Raw genomic sequence first — 16,606 nt, 5'->3', positions numbered from 1 at the left:
CCTTCTTTCTTACAATGTGTGTGTGACCCGGGCGCCCGGGCGCGGCGTGGCGGTCTACCCCGTCGCCTACCAACACGGGGCTCGCCGGCCCGAATCCCCCCCGTTACCTCCGGCTTGGCCGGGGCGTCCCTTCAGACACAACCGGCCTTGTCTGCGGGTGGGAGGCCGGATGTGGGTGTGTGTCCTGGTCGCTGCGCTAGCGCCTCTTGTGGTCGGTGGGGGGCACCTGTTCGGGGGTGGGGGTGGGGGGGTAGCCTGATCCTCCCACGTGCTACACCCCCACCCCCCCTGGGTGTAACTCCTCACTGTCAGGTGGAAAAGAAGATGGCTGGTGACTCCATGTGGTAGTCTGCAGCCCTCCCCGGATCGGAAGAGGGGGGGTAATTGGCCGGGTACAATTTGGGGAGAGAAAAATAGGGGGGGGTGGGGGGGGGGGGGGGGGGGACAAAAATGTTAAAACAGAACAAGAGAGGATGTGTGCATAACCCAGTGCCGTCTCCCCAATACAAACGGACCTGGCGCTTTGTGTTGGCCAGGAGGCGCAGACGTTCCCCGCTCACGCCACGGACTCGGAGCCAATCCCGGGGCAGATTACCCACCGATTGGGCGGATGGGGTCTCCATTTAGAGAGGATTTGTATCCGGATTCTTCTAAAACACTTAAACATGCTAGCGCCCCGTGTTATGAAGTGGGATCAGCTCCGGGAGACGACTGCAGACTTGTTCATTACCATTTTGTTACGTATCGAGTGGCTCAATCTGCCTTGGGAGGTTTCACTCGATCCGTTTCGCTCCGTGCAAGATAAATGTGAACGTTAGCCCTCGCAGAGTAAATCGCCACATTTATTTTATTTTTTTTTGGCCTGGGTATTTTTTTTTTCTTCTCTTCTTCCTTTTTATCAATCTGAGTCACACTATTCCTATTTTATCTACATTTGTTCCAGGCACCAGCAGTGCGGAGGTAAAAGAAAACCGTAACATCGGGAACTTGGAAGACCGCACCGCCGGATCCGGAGAGCGCCAGTCGCTTTTATGCGCCGACTCGCCGAGAGGTGGGACTTCGGGCCTGAAGAGAAAGCGGCCACTGGAAGAAGACAACAATGGGCACCTCTGCCAGCTCCGTCTTATCTATAAAAAACTGTCCTGGTCGGACGCACCAAAGAATGCCCTGGTGCAGCTCAACGAGCTCAGGCCGGGCCTCCAGTACCGCATGGTCTCCCAGACCGGCCCGGTTCACGCTCCCGTTTTCTCCATCGCCGTGGAGGTCAACGGGCTGACCTTCGAGGGCACAGGGCCCACCCAAAAAGAAGGCCAAGATGAGAGCTGCCGAGCTGGCACTCAAGTCTTTCATCCAGTTCCCCAACGCTCCTCAGGCCCACCTGGCCATGGGGAACCTCTCCAACCCCGCCGCCGACTTCACCTCGGACCAGGCGGACTTCCCCGACACGCTTTTCAAGGAGTTCGAGTCCTCGTCGTGCTCCGACGGCCTCCCTCTATGCACCGCAGCGGCCGACAGCGAGCTACTTTCTAGCGAGCTGCTGAGACACGGCCGGCTGCTCCGCCACACGCTGGACCTGATGGTGCAAGCTCAGCAAAAGCTGGGCGGGATCGTGCCGGAGCCCGAGGCCCCCAAGAGCCCTGTGGCCCTGCTCAACGAGATCCGGCCAGGCCTGCGCTACGCCTGTCTCTCAGAGCGGGCCAAGGGCCGCCGGCTGCGTAGCTTTGTGATGGCCGTGCGTGTGGACGGGCGGATATTTGAGGGCTGCGGACGGAGCAAGAAGCTGGCCAAGACCCAGGCGGCTCAGTGTGCTCTCCAGACCCTCTTCAACATCAGGACGGCCCCCGAGGGAAGGACGGGCCTCAAAGCCAGCAGGAAGAACTGCCCTCGTTTACCCCAGGTGAGTGAGGACACATCCCCGACGCCCGCCTTCAGCTTAGTATCTTCGGCAGCCACTCCACTTCCGACAGGGCCCTGTAATGACCAAGACAGCAGGAGAGTCAAAAATCTCCCAAGTAATTAGGGAGGAGGGGAGATAGGAGCGAAGACGAGGAGGGGGGATGAAAGGAGGAATAGTAACCGGGCTGATAAGGGTGATCTTTATGCCAGCTGGCGTTTCACTTGGGGAAAGTGTGTATCCTGAAACTACATACTGGTGTAGTAGTGTGTGTGTGTGTGTGTGTGTGTGTGTGTGTGTGTGTGTGTGTGTGTGTGTGTGTGTGTGTGCAAGACCTGGGCTTTGGGTAAACAAAATCTGCTCATTGATCTATCCAAACAGAAAAGCATGTAAATGAAGCTAATTATTGTCCTCGTGCCTCCGACACGAGAGAAATGGGCATTTCCTCCGTTTTTTTTCCCGTCCCTCCAAAAGTCTCGTGTGTTTGTAGAGCCATAATTGGGAGACTTTTTGCAATTTTGCACAGTCTCGTCGTTTCCTCATGTGTGGCATCTCGGTGTCTACAAACATTAACTCAATCTGTTGCTCAAAGGAGATAGAAAGGCAAAGAGCAAATCGACAAACAAAACCGCCGCGCCCAATCCCGTGCTCGTTTAAGCAAATATGTAAATAGCAATCAGAGCAGGGAAACTGTTTTCTGATGGGTTTCAGCGAAATCGGAGAGCCTGAAGTCAGGGCGGCGTGATTGGCTTGGATACTTGTCGCCAGCCATTTTGAAACTTCATTTCGACACCCGAATTCCATCAGAAGTGAAACCGCCCTGAGTAGATAGTCACGGTGATTTATTCTGTTGTGACTCCCGTGTTTCTATAAGGCAGAACATTGTATTCAGCCAGTCGAGGTCATCGGTGTCATTTCTACTTTTTCCCATTGCAACGTCTTCTCAGAGAATTGCTCTCATTCAGTCTTGTATTTTAAGTGCATCTAATAAAATACAGCACACGGCAATATATGAGACTATATATATATATATATATATATATATATCGCCATCCATCCATCCATTATCCAAGTCGCTTATCTGAATTGTGGTCATGGGATTCAGAGAATTGCTCTCATTCAGTCTTGTATTTTAAGTGCATCTAATACAATACAGCACACGGCAATATATGAGACTATATATATATATATATATATATATATATATATATATATATATATATATATATATATCGCCATCCATCCATCCATTATCCAAGTCGCTTATCTGAATCGTGGTCACGGGATACTGGAGCCTATCCCAGCAGTCATTGGGCAGCAGGCGGGGACAAACCGAGGACAGGCCGCCGGTCCATCACAAGGCCCACACACACACACATTCACACCTAGGGACAGTTTAGCACGGCTGAGTCACCTGACCTACATGTCTTTGGACTGTGGGAGGAAACCGGAGGAAACCCACACAGAGAGAGCATGCAAACTCCACACAGAGGACGACCCGGGACGACCCCCAAGGTTGGACTACCCCGGGGTTCGAACCCAGGACCCTCGTGCTGTGAGGCGACCGCGCTAACCACTGCGCCACCGCGCCACCCCGCTATATATATATATATATATATATATATATATATATATATATGATACAGTTCAGCTGTTGTGGCACAGCCGGTGTTGTGCATCAATCTAAGAATTAAACGGCGAATGTCCTAAACATAATTTCCATGAAGTATTCTCCCCCGAGGCTTATATTTGTGCACACGACAACATTGTGTTTTTTCCACGGAGACCGTGTGTCATATTAGCCATCTCTCCCTGCCTTGGAGAAATAAACTGGTGAGAGTATCCCTCCCCAGTGCACAAACATCATCCCAACAAACCTGCACACGTTTGCCCGGGAGAAACTTTTCCTTTTTCTCTCCCCGCCGCCACGGTGTCTAAAAGGATTTTAAGAGGATTTGCTGCACCAGTTTAGTTCCAGAAAGCACTTGCTTGTGGAAATTCTTGAAAGTCAGCCATGCTGTCTGCAAGACTCGGGAGGCGGCTCTTGTTTGGAATAGTGAGGGACAGTTGCATAAGTATGCATAAATGCGCTAATGCGCATCTATCAGCATGCATTTTTGCTTTGTAGTTAGTCGTGTTTAGTTTTTCATTTGTGTGCTGGGGTCTGAACTGATTAAATCATTTATTCAGATTTATTCAGAATCTGTTTTACCAGACAAGTGAGCTTGCACATCCAGTGAACTCGACAGCTAGGAGTGTGAGACCAGGACGCACATGCAGCAAACCGATACCCTGAGGACACACGTGTTTATGCACGTAGGCTCCTATGTCAGATCAAGTCGCATCTATTTGTTTTTTTGGATCCCCCCCCTTTTCTCCCCAATTGTATCCAGCCAATTACCCTACTCTTCTGCACTGTCCCGGTTGCTGCTCCACCCCCTCTGCCCATCCGGGGAGGGCTGCAGACTACCACATGCCTCCTCTGATACATGTGGAGTCGCCAGCCACTTCTTTTCACCTGACGGTGAGGAGTTTCGCCAGGGGGATGTAGTGCGTGAGAGGATCACGCTATTCCCCCCAGCCCCCCCCCCCCCCCAGAACAGGCACCCTGACCAACCAGAGGGGGCGCTAGTGCAGCGACCAGGACACATACCCACATCCGGCTTCCCGCCCACAGACATGGCCAACTGTGTCTGTAGAGACGCCCGACCAGGCCGGAGGTAACACGGGGATTCGATCTGGCGATCCCTGTGTTGGTAGGCAACGGAATACATCACACCGGGTGGTGTGACGGTCTATTCCGTCTACTCCTACCCCACTCTTCCGAGCAGTGACCGGGACAGCTCGGAAGAGTAGGGTAATTGGATGGGTACATTTGGGGAGAAAAAGGTGGGGGGGGGGGGATTGAGACCTTCCCAGAGGAGATATGACACATGAACCAAACTGGGCAACTCAGATGTAACTGCTAGTGAAGCAGTAATGGCAGCTTTATCTACTCTCATATCAACAGGATCAGCTTCACTGATGTTCGCCGGAAGACTATTAAGAAAAAAAAAAAACTTTCCCACCTGCTGAGATCTTTCTACCTCTGAGAACAGCGGAGGTCTGCACCTCTGGAAATACTGGTGTAGGATGGCCTGTCCTGCACCAAAACAAGCCTACGGAGTATTTCTCATGTTAGTAGTCGCACTTTAAAGTTGGGGTTTAGCACGGATACCCAGCCAGCAAAGTGAGGCGGGAATCTGTGGAATACGGTCGGAGCTTCTAGTTTCAGTGGAGATTTCCGCAGCAGCTTCAGGATCTTGATGTCACTACAAGGCCGGCTGTGGAAAAGGACATCCGGTGATCTACTATGTCCAAAACAAACTCGTGAGTAAGTGTGCATCAGCAATCAGAAGTATGGCTCGGAATGTTGTAATGAGATGGAAATATAACAGCCTCCGTGGTTTCTCTAACGTTTAACTCAAAATCGAGACTAAGCTGCATGTGCATGAGCGTGCATGCCAAACCCTGATTGTAAGGGCAGTAGCAGACGAGACTGGAGATGTGAGGCGAGGTGTGGGGTAGATGCCAACTGTAGCCTCATAGGCATTGCCACTGCTAAATGCTGTTTTGTGTTGTGTGCTGTGTGCGCCAGCAAGGTCAGTTCGCTTTCCCGGGAATTCCCTTAGGCTCCACCTGTCACCGGCGAAAAGCTATGTTGATCCACTACCAAATACACCTCAATTACCCCGAGTGTGAAGTAGCGCCCGGCCCGCTCCGACCATGTATATGATAGCCAGGAACAGGAGAAATCCCTGCAGTAATATTCAATGACAGGAAAAACAAAATATTCAGATTCAACAATATCCTGATATCTTGCATAGCCTTTGCCTGTACCAAGACCCGTAGTGGGGTTTATATTTTGCAGGGTTCTCGAGTGACAGCTGATGAGGACGCCAGAGTCCTTACCTAAAAGATAATACTGATTTTAGATCTGAGCTGTGGCGGCACGGTGGCGCAGTGGTTCGCGCGGTCGCCTAACAGCAAGATGGCTCTGGATTCGAGTCCCGGGGTAGTCCAACCTTGGAGGTCGTCCCGGCTCGTCCTGTGTGGAGTTTGCATGTTCTCCCCATGTCTGCGTGGGTTTCCTCCGGGTGCTCCTCCCACAGCCCAAAGACACGTAGATCAGCTGAATCGGCCGTACTAAATTGTCCCTAGGTGTGAATGTGTGTGGGCCCTGTGATGGACTGGCAGCCTGTCCAGGGTGTCTCCCCGCCTGCCGCCCAATGACTGCTGGGACAGGCTCCAGGATCCCCGCGACCCTGAGAAGGGTAAGCAGTTTGGATAATGGATGGCTGGATGGATCCGAGCTGTTGTTGTTTAAGGGGCACTTCTCTATTCTTGCCCTAGCTTAGCAAACAGATCTTCCCCATAGAGACATCCGTGTTTACCTTCTATTTACATATTCTAATTCCTCCTAGCAAAGGAAATTTTGAGTCAGGTTTAATTGTCCCCCACGGTGGCGGCGGGCTTTCGTATCCGGCCGCTTCTCCAGTTGGAGTTCCTTGATAAAGGCTCACAAGGGAAACCACCGGGAGAGGTCTGGTACAAGGTCACAGGCATGGCGAGGGTTAAGACAACATTGTGCGAAAAGATAGACAGGAAGCGAGCGTGTTGGTGGGAGGCTAAGACGGGCAGCGATAAAAAGAGGTGAAGAGAACCACAGTAAAGAATGGCGAAGAAAACAGAAGAGGAAGAAACTGGCGAAGGCACGGAGGGAGAAGGAGAAAACAGATGCCAGGATCACCAATTCAGAATATGATATGAACCCAATAAGATGCAACACAGCATCGTGCTGGTGTGTTGGGGGGCTGCCGGCCGTCCCTCGGTGAACCTCCTTAGGCTAAGCTGAACTAGCAGGCCCGGAGAACAGTCCGGCTCCTGGATGAAATATTGAAGCTCACCCGCGATGTGTAGTTTCGCATTCTCTTTCTTGTCTGTCCTGCTCAACACTCATAATAAGGAATAACATAGCGAGACAGACAAGACTGGCGCATCCCACCGCGCATACCTTAATGAGTGTGCGCGGTCACACACGCGTGCACTTGCACACATACCCACACCCACATAACAAATAGCTCCGACTCGCCCTCACTGGGATGTATGGGGGGGGTTGTTTGTAAGAACGGCATGGTCAAATGGACTACTACTCATTTAGAGAGCGATATTTATATGTCCATCGAGGAATTTCATTCGTCGTTGTGCGTCCTTGTCTACCGTAAACCTGAGTACGTACTGATGCGGCCCTTTGGTGCGATGCGCGTTAGCACAGAGAAGGGGCAAGACTCGCTTAGCTTCTTAAAGACGTGAGATTTCTCAAAGAAGTGAGAGAATGCCAAAGTAATCTCAGGATCCATATTACCGAGCGGAGCGACTCTGCCGTTAAGGCCTTGATTGGCCACTCAGTCTTTCATTGCCGTGACAACGCTCTGCACTGTTGCCGAGTAAACCGAGCCCAGCACTTGAGCGGGGCTCTTGGGAGGCGGAGAGTCAGCGTGATTAGAGGGAAGGACGGCGTCGAGGTCGGTATTCAGCTTACAGTATGGCCGCTGCACTATGCCAGCTAGGATTAGGGTCCATTTAAATATAAATTTGTTTGCCGGCAGTGTAGAATGAAAATGAGGATAGTGGAGGATGGAGACGGTGGCTGCATTTACATGGAGACTCATATGCCGGTTTTACCCCGATTAAGGTAATACTGCGGTTATTGAAACGGTCGCGCGAGCGCCTTTATGAGATTCATAATATCAGGGTAAGATCTCGATCGAAGTACTCAAAACCCAATTAAGACCCCTGGAGTTTTGCCCGATCTTTCCATCTTGTGATGCATGTACAGGCCTTTCTCTGATTTCTCTTGAGGTTCTCAAATTGCACATGTCAGGGGGGGGAAGTCACACATCCTGGGCGACAACAAACATGGCTGCCAGGGTGCAGAAGGGTGCGGAAGAACTCAATAGCTGATGATGCCGTCTGTGAACGCCGGTGTCAGCTGGTTTCGTAGTAACACCAAAAATAAAACTGTGAGATTTTATTTCGGGTGGCGTGGCGGTCTACTCTGTTACCTACCAACACGGGAATCACCAGTTCGAATCCCCCGTGTTCCCTCCAGCTTGGTCGGGCGTCCCTACAGACACAATTAGCCATGTCTGTGGGTAGGAAGCCGGATGTCCTGGTCGCCGCACTGGTCGATCAGGGCGCCTGTTGGGTGGGGGAGGGGGAACTGGGGGGGGAATAGCCTGATCCTCCCACACGCTAGTCCCCCTGGCGAAACTCCTCACTGTCAGGTGAAAAGCAGCGGCTGGCGACTCCACCTGAGGAGGCATGTGGTAGTCTGCAGCCCTCCCCGGATCGGCAGAGGGGGGTGGAGCAGCGACCGGGAAGAGTGGGGTAAGTGGCCAAGTACAATTGGGGAGAAAAAGGGAGGGGGGGGGTCCAAACAAAAAAGTGTATAGGTTACCATGGTAGAAATCCATTGCGCGGGAAAAAAGGCCGGCGAGCTGGAGGGAAGAAGTTACTGAACTGCACCATTTCCGCGGCATGTGCAGCCATTATGCAGAGACTCCTGTCAACAAGGCTTCTGGAGAAACTGCATTGCCAATATCAGTGTGTACAATATCATCAAAATGTTGGCACAGACCGATAACTCCTACTAATCACATCTCTCGTCTGCACGTAAAAGCACTCAATTGTATAAAGTCTGAGGAGGCACGAGGGACGATTTGCTGATTACGAAGGAGAGCGACGTGATATCTTCGCTTTTTACAATGAGGCGTCGTTGCCCCCTCGGAGCGATGTCGGCTTTGAGCGAATGGTGCGGTTCAATATCGTTTGATTTAGCCGTCCCTAAACGCTAACCACGTTAGATAGGGGGGCTGGATGTGGTCTCCACGTGCACTCATTTCCCTGCCCCCATCACGGCGGCTTGAATATGATTTCAGGCACGTGAAGGTGACCCCTGTCAGCCAGTCAGCCCCTCGCAGATTGTTTTCTTTGTCTAATCTCCCTCACTTCTAATCTGTCTCAATATAAACAGCTGTGACAGGGCGACCATTAATTAATATCGCTACAACAAATTAGCATCTCGTCTAAGATTGAAATTTACCAGGCGAGGGAGGAGGGGGAGGAGGTGTGGGTGACACTATCAGAGGAGTTGATTAACAGCTCTGGAGACGGCGCCGGCGGTGTTACAGGCCGCAGCATTTGGACAGCGGCGGGGACATATGCACGACCGCCACGGAAGATGTTACTCACAGATAAGCTGTGGTTATCGCCATAGGTGGCACAGTGTAAATAGTAGGGACTCGACACCAGCGTTTCTCAACCGGGGGCCCGCGGACCCCTAGTGGTCCGTGGTGTAATTGCAAGGGGTCCGTGAAAATAAAATATCTTTAAAAAAAAAGATCCTATGACGTTTATAGAAATAGGATTATTTCACTCAAATGTGACTGAGACCTTTATCTAGCTAAACTATAAAGGGTAACAGGACTTTTTTCTCTAATTACATCTGTTTCACGAGTGTAATTTATTGTATTTTAAGAGATCTCGCTCCCGTTTGCATTGTTAAACGTTACTGCATAAAAATTCTGTTGTTACATATATCTGAAAGTTACTGAATACATATTGTGTTTTGTTACATATATCTGAAAGTTACTGAATACATATTCTGTTTTGTTACATATATCTGAAAGTTACTGAATACATATTCTGTTTTGTTACATATATCTGAAAGTTACTGAATACATATTCTGTTTTGTTACATATATCTGAAAGTTACTGAATACACATTCTGTTTTGTTACATATATCTGAAAGTTACTGAATACATATTCTGTTTTGTTACATATATCTGAAAGCTACTGCATAAGAATTCTGTTTTGTTAACTATATCTAAGTTACAACTGAAAGCTCTTATTTTTGCCCCAAAGAGTGAATAAATGCTGTAATGCAATTTAAAATGCAGTTTAAATTGCAACCCCCCTCCCCCAAGATCAGGTGGAGGGGTCCTCAGGGTAGATCAAAAATACGCAGGGGGTCCAGGACCCCAAAAAGGTGGAGAACCACTGATCTATGGGGACGGCCGTTTCCATCATGTTCTCTTTAGACAGTCAAATTAAAGGCGCAGCACACACAGAGAGGGGGTTTCTCGACGACGGATCGGGGGCACAGATCAGCCGGGAGGGACTGAGGTGTTCCTCGCGGCGAAGCTGCTCGGGGCAAACCTTCCTTGCAACGCGTTGTCGTGAATGGGATGATCCCGCGCGCTTTTCAGGAGAGCTGAAACATGGATGCCTGTGTCACGGTGCTCCTCAGCCGGGCCTGGCAACACTGAGGGGGGCACAGAGCTAGGGGGCGTCCGGGTGGCGTGGCGGTCTACTCGGCTGCTGTTCAGGGGGGAGGGGGAATAGCGTGATCCTCCCACGCGCTACGTCCCCCTGGTGAAACTCCTCTGTCAGGTGAGAAGAAGCGGCTGGCAACTCCACATGTGGTAGTCTGCAGCCCTGCAGAGGGGGGGTGGGCTGGGTAATTAGCCCAATACAATTGGGGAGATAAGGGAGGGGAGGGGAGGGGATTAAAATTTTTTTAAAAAAGGAGCACAGAGCTGCCATTTCCCCTGGACTGTGACTCTCCCCCTTTTGGTGGTGCAATTTCTTAGCAGCGGCCCGCCACGCCGTCTGGCATTTGACTAAAGCTGCGTGGAAGAGGGGAGATCTGGTTTGTGAAATCACCGAGCGATAACGTTTACCTTGGTAAAAGGGGAGGACTTGATATGTGGAAAGGTTAAATTCATCCCGCGCCGTCTTGGCCGTCTAATATGTATGCAAAGTGTGACCTATCGGGGTCGCCCGCTGTTGGATCTAATGTATCGGCTTTGCCGGAGAACCCCCCCCCCCCCCGGAAGAGCGGGATGGAAACGGCGCCGGTGCGGCCGAGTCCCTTCACCTACACATTAAACGCCCCTGTAATCCACGCTAAAGAAGCGCGGCACTCCTGTTTGCATTCCCCCCCCCCTCGCCCTACAGTATTCAGAGACCCCCGCCACTAAGTCTTTATTCTCCCTGACAGTCTCCCGGTCCTCCTTCCCCTCCCGTCCTCCTTCCCTCTCCTCGGCGGCTCCTTCCCGGCCCTGTGCAAGATCGTGGTTATAATCATTTCTGAAGAACCTCTCACACTTCATTAAAAGGATAATCAAGTTCATTACAATTTCATAGGCGTTCAGGTGCCAAATGGGTTCCGATAAATCACAGCTATTGGTCCTGTGTGGCTTGCACGTGTCGGTTTATCTCTGGTTCTCAGGCAGGAGAGAGAAAAAGACGGGGAAAGGGGAGGCAAAGAGAGGGGAGGGCCGCACGTCTGGCCTTTAGATGACCTTCCAGCCAGGAGCCGTATGGACGACTCTGACCGTCATATATGTGGACAGGACGCGAGCATCCCCACGTCATTAGCACACACACACACACACACACACGACCCTTGATAGCCGTTATCCCCCTCCACCTATTCACAGGCCTGGATGATCATTCGGACCCACCGGGTCCCCAGACCTCCACACGTGTATCCCTGGAGAACCCCCTCCGGAGCTCCGTCTTTCTGGGCTGCAGCCAACCACTGTGTCCTTGTGTAGGCCCGCCGCCGCTGATGCAACGCGTCTGTCTGTGATGACACGCTGTACCCGCACCCACTAAGCCGGGGTGGATGTGAGGCGGGATGCGAGTGGGTGCCGTCCCCTTCATTAACAAATGAACCACACACAAAAAAAAAACCCTCACAAAACTGCCTTCCCCCTTTCCACCCCCTTTAGGCTGATGGCACGAGCTCGATTAACGGTGTTTAGCTTGTCCACATCGGACATTTGCACGCCGGCTCCCAAACAGCTTTTAAATACAGCCGCTGCAAGAGAAGCCTCCATGGCTAATGATATGTAGGCCGGTGGCTGCAGTTTAAAGGGGCAGCGCGGGTTGTTTGAAGCACAAACATCCACCCCCCACCCACCCCACCCCCCACACACACATCCACAGACCCCCATCAGCCTCCTTGAATTTATTTTTTTACAAATCGACCCGTCTGCAAGAAGATCTTTAGGAGGCCGGTCAGAAATCTCACTTTTGCCTCAGTCGGCTGGCACACAGGTAACAGTGCAGCAAAAAGCTAAGAGCGGTGTTATTTTTTCAGACGTTATATATCCACACACACACACATATATTTACATTTTCATATATATATCCAAATTTGGGGTCGCGGGGGTGCCGGAGCCTATCCCAGCATCAATTCGAATGAAATAAAATAAGATAAGAAAATAAGAAAACAAAATGAGAGCAGTGGAGCTCCTGTCCAGAGCCTTCTGATTGCTTTGTCCAAGCGAGCGGCACTGAAAGAGATAAGCTTGTGCCGACGTCTGCGAGCGTAGTGGGTCCAAAGACATGTAGGTCAGGTGAATCGCTCGTACCCCACCGTCCCCTGGGTGTGAACGTGAAGGTGTCCGCCCTGCGATGGCCCGGCAGCCCGTCCAGGGTGTCTCCCCGTGCCTGCTGGGAGAGGCTCCAGCATCCCGCGACCCCGAGAGCAGGATGAGCGGTTTGGGGGATGGATGGATGGATGGATGGAAATAAAATAAATAAATAAATAGCAATAATAATAAAAAATAAGAAATAAATATAATAGAATTTGGATAATGGATGGATATATATATATATATAACTTTGATAAATGAAACACTCAACGGTAGGGAAAGTGCTCAACAGATATATATATACACATAATAACATCCATCCATCCGTTATCCGAACCGCTTATCCTGCTCTCAGGGTCGCGGGGATGCTGGAGCCTATCCCAGCAGCCATTGGGCAACATGCAGGGAGACACCCTGGACAGGCCGCCAGGCCATCACACACACACACACACACACACACTCACACACACTCACACCTAGGGACAATTTAGTACAGCCAGTGCACCTGACCTAAACGTCTTTGGACTGTGGGAGAGAACTGGAGCCCCCGGAGGAAACCCACGCAGACAGGGGGAGAACATGCAAACTCCACACTGGGGACGAACCAGGACAACCCCCAAGGTTGAACTACCCCGGGGCTCGAACCCAGGACCTTCTTGCTGTGAGGCGACCGCGCTAACCACTGCACCACCGTGCCACCTATATAGTATAATAATATCAATATTATAATATATATATATATATATATATATATATATATAATATATAGTATTATTATATATATTATAATAATAATTATATATATATGTACAGCTCCTCAAGCAGGATTTAACTCTACACCTCAGTTTGAAGGCATTCTCCAGGGGATAACTTACATAACGTGCTTTACAAAAATCTTAAATCATGTTTAACACAAGAGCGTATTCTCCATAGTCCTGTAGTTCCAAAAAACAAAAAGAGGAGGAAAAAAAAAACGGGAAGGGAATGTCAGGAAAGAGAGTTAAAAACAAAAAAAAAAACAAAAAAAAGGTAACAGCCAAAACAGCTGTTACCCGTGTCCTGCCCTCTGGGACCGTACTTCGCCTTCCCTGGGGACGACAAAAGGGAAGGGGAAGGGGAAGGGAGGGCTTGGACGGGTCGGCTAGGAGGGAGGGAGGGGACATAAAAGGGAGCTGGCAGGGAAGGATGAGGGGCAGGCTCGCGGGGAGGGCAGGATGGATGGAGTGCAGTGGGGGGGAAAGGGAAGAAAACCTCAGTGGAACAAAAGACCTTCAGGATTAATTAGGCGTCAGATTGGTTGCAGGGCACGGCGGGGGGAGAGGGAGCGGGAGAGCGAGAGAGAGCGAGCGAGTGAGAGAGAGAGCGAGTTTAGCATTCAGGGAAGACCTCTTGTCTTCAGCCCTCATATTTCAGCCTGCCTGCCCCTGAGTATACAGTAGCTACCTAGTTAACGCCCGCGCGGTGCCTGGAACCACTGTCCGCTGGGTTATGGATGGACCCCGTGCCCGGTCTTCATGTATTTTTATGTTAACCCACTGGGCAATAAGAGGAGAGGCAGAGGTGATGCATGTACAATGCATCACCTCTGCCTCCATGCTGCCATATACGCCGTGTTGTTTCCCACCCATTATTTTGTGTTTATATGGGAGTGTGTTTGTGTGTGTGTGACACACGGGGTGAAGGTGTGTGTGTGTGTGTGACAACAGGGAAATAAGTGAAATCCGGTTTAAATCTGAGTTTGGTTGTATTTTTCAGTGCTTTGCCGTCAGTTCGCCGTGAATGAGTTTTGCCATGTCGGCGGTGAGGTCCAGAATTCCATGAAAAAAAAAAAACGTGTTCATTTTTCTTTTAACACCCCCCCACCCAACACTCCTTAATTTTCTGCAGCCATCAGCTGAGTTTGTTTTTAAGCATGCTGCAATCCAGCTAAGCAATCACAGAAGGTTGAATCGGTTCTTCTGGACTCAACGTTTACCGAGCGAAGCGTTTCATCCCTCATCTAAGTGACCTCTTCAGTCTCAGCTGACTGCAGGTACCCCCGCCCTAATAAACGACACAGCTGCATGTCGACCGAAACAACGACCGCTTTCGCGTGACCATCAACTAGACGTTCAGCGGCCATGTGTCCTATTCAGAGGGTTTGGGAGTGTTTGCAGTCACAGCATCGTAAGATGGCGATTCAGTAGTTAAGGTTTGACTCTCGTCATCCACTCGAGCACAAACTAGGAGTCATCAGGACGCTGTACCACCGAGCTGACAACGTCCCCGCCGACACAGAGGCCGGGGAAGGGGAGAAATCCCACATTAAACAGGCCCTGGTTAAGTGGGGTTATCCCAACTGGGCGTTTGTCAGAGCCAGGAAGACGCCCAAACAGCCCACCAGCCGATCGAAGAGAGGAGAAGGACCACAGCTGCCTAAGCGTAAACCAGTGGTGATCCTTTATGTGGTGGGAGTGTTGGAACAGTTGAGATGCGTATTTTCCAAACACAGCGTCTCAGTTGCTTTCAAACCCCAAAACACGCCGCGCCAGAAGTTGGTCCACCCCAAGGATCGGGTCCCCGATACAAACAGAGCAACATAGTGTACGCTGTCAAGTGCCAGGAGGATTGCCGTGACTTGGACATCGGGGAAATCAAACAGACGTTGGCGAAGAGGATGACACAACACAGGAGAGCTAACACGTCAGGCCAGGACTCCACAGACCATCTACAGGCCAGTGGCCACTCTTTCAAGATGAGGATGTACACATCCTTGATAGGGAGGAACACTGGTTTGAACTGGGAGTCAAAGAGGCCATCTATGTCAAGAGGGAACGACCATCCCTGGACCAGGGGGGGGGGGGCTAAGAGTACATCTGTCACCATCTTACAATGCTGTGATTGCAAACATTCCCAAATCCTCTGTGAATAGTACACACGGCCATTGTAACTCCAGTTAATAGTCACGCCCATATCTGCATATGAAACTGGTTGTTGGTTTCGGTCGTTACGCAGCTGTGTTGTTTATAAGGGTGGGGATACCTGCAGTCGGTTTAGACTGAAGAGGTCCCGTAGATGAGTGATGAAACGTATCAGCCAGTAAGCCCTGTATCCAGAGGAACTGATTCAGCCTTCGGTGACCCCGCAACAATTGCCTTAACAAGGTCAGAATCACAAAACTGGGTCACTTGCATCACCGCTAAAGTCAAGGAGTGCATCCAAATACGTGTGTTAATGCTACTTCCGTTGTCATCGTCAACCGAAGGTCACTTCCGGAGCGACCTTTGATGCCACCCCTATCCCCTGACTGCAGGAAGTACTGAACCCTACGAAAGTGTCATAGCTCGGAAGCCATGAGTCACTGGAGCTTTTCCGAGAGCTGGCTATTCATAAAGCATTTAACAGATCAGAGAAGAGCTGTTCCCAAGGCCGGAGTAAATCATGCCCCCAGAACATTTGTAATGATCGCTCCATCAATTCACCTCAGTTCAGACGCAAGTTGAAGATAGTTCTGCAGACGGAGCTTAAGCACAAAGGCTTTTGGGTAAATTGAGCCATTAGCCATTCTATTGGCTGCATGGGGCAGTGACTAGGCTGCCGCAGATTGTGTTATGTGGAATGATATACAGGGCTCGCAGCCTGAATAGTCATCACATGCTTTAGTCAAACCGAGGAATAGTTTTCTCTTTGGCAATGAGAAAAGTTTGGCCAGTCTGAACATCATTGCAGACATCATATTTGGCAAAACACGGCGGCTTACGAGTCCCGAGTGGGGTCCTCGTTCTTGTAAACAAAAAAATATCTGTTTCTGCATTTAAAGCGTAAGCACGGGAGCGACGGTAAAGTCACTACAACACAGTAAGAACGCATTTTATGACACGGTTTACTTCGGCAGGTACGTAATGATCGACACCGGCAGTCTGGTTTCCTCTCTCCGCAGCCTCGATGAATTTTAGGGCACCGTGAGGACTCTAAATTGTCCATGTCTGTGAATATGAGCGAGAATGTTTGTGCCTGATATTGAAATGGCACCCTGTATCTTCTTGCCATGCTCACGATGCCTGCAGGGAGACCAATCCCCCCTCATTTCCCCCCGGGCTTCCCTGTATAGTGGATGAATGAACCTTTGCACACACGAACTTGCACCCCCCCACCCACCCACCCCCACCCCCCAATGGTGTTGCGAGATAAGCTAGCCATTACATCAAATAATGATTTCGTGATATTATTTTTTCCTGCTATACA

The 16,606-nt window shown here is 50.5% G+C and overlaps 1 protein-coding gene across 1 annotated transcript in view; it reads left to right on the top strand.

The window, feature by feature from the left end:
* adarb2 (adenosine deaminase RNA specific B2 (inactive)) overlaps positions 1-16,606 on the top strand; it is a 198,784-nt gene that overhangs the window by 149,079 nt on the left and 33,099 nt on the right. Inside the window, 2 exon segments of the mRNA XM_056299237.1 lie at positions 944-1,299; positions 1,301-1,897. Of these exon segments, the coding sequence (XP_056155212.1) occupies positions 944-1,299; positions 1,301-1,897 (953 nt within the window).

The sequence above is a fragment of the Lampris incognitus genome, chromosome 19 (assembly GCF_029633865.1).
Source record: "Lampris incognitus isolate fLamInc1 chromosome 19, fLamInc1.hap2, whole genome shotgun sequence".
Taxonomy (NCBI): domain Eukaryota; kingdom Metazoa; phylum Chordata; class Actinopteri; order Lampriformes; family Lampridae; genus Lampris; species Lampris incognitus.
Note: the sequence above shows the minus strand (reverse complement) of the source record. Positions and strands in the feature narration are given on the sequence as shown.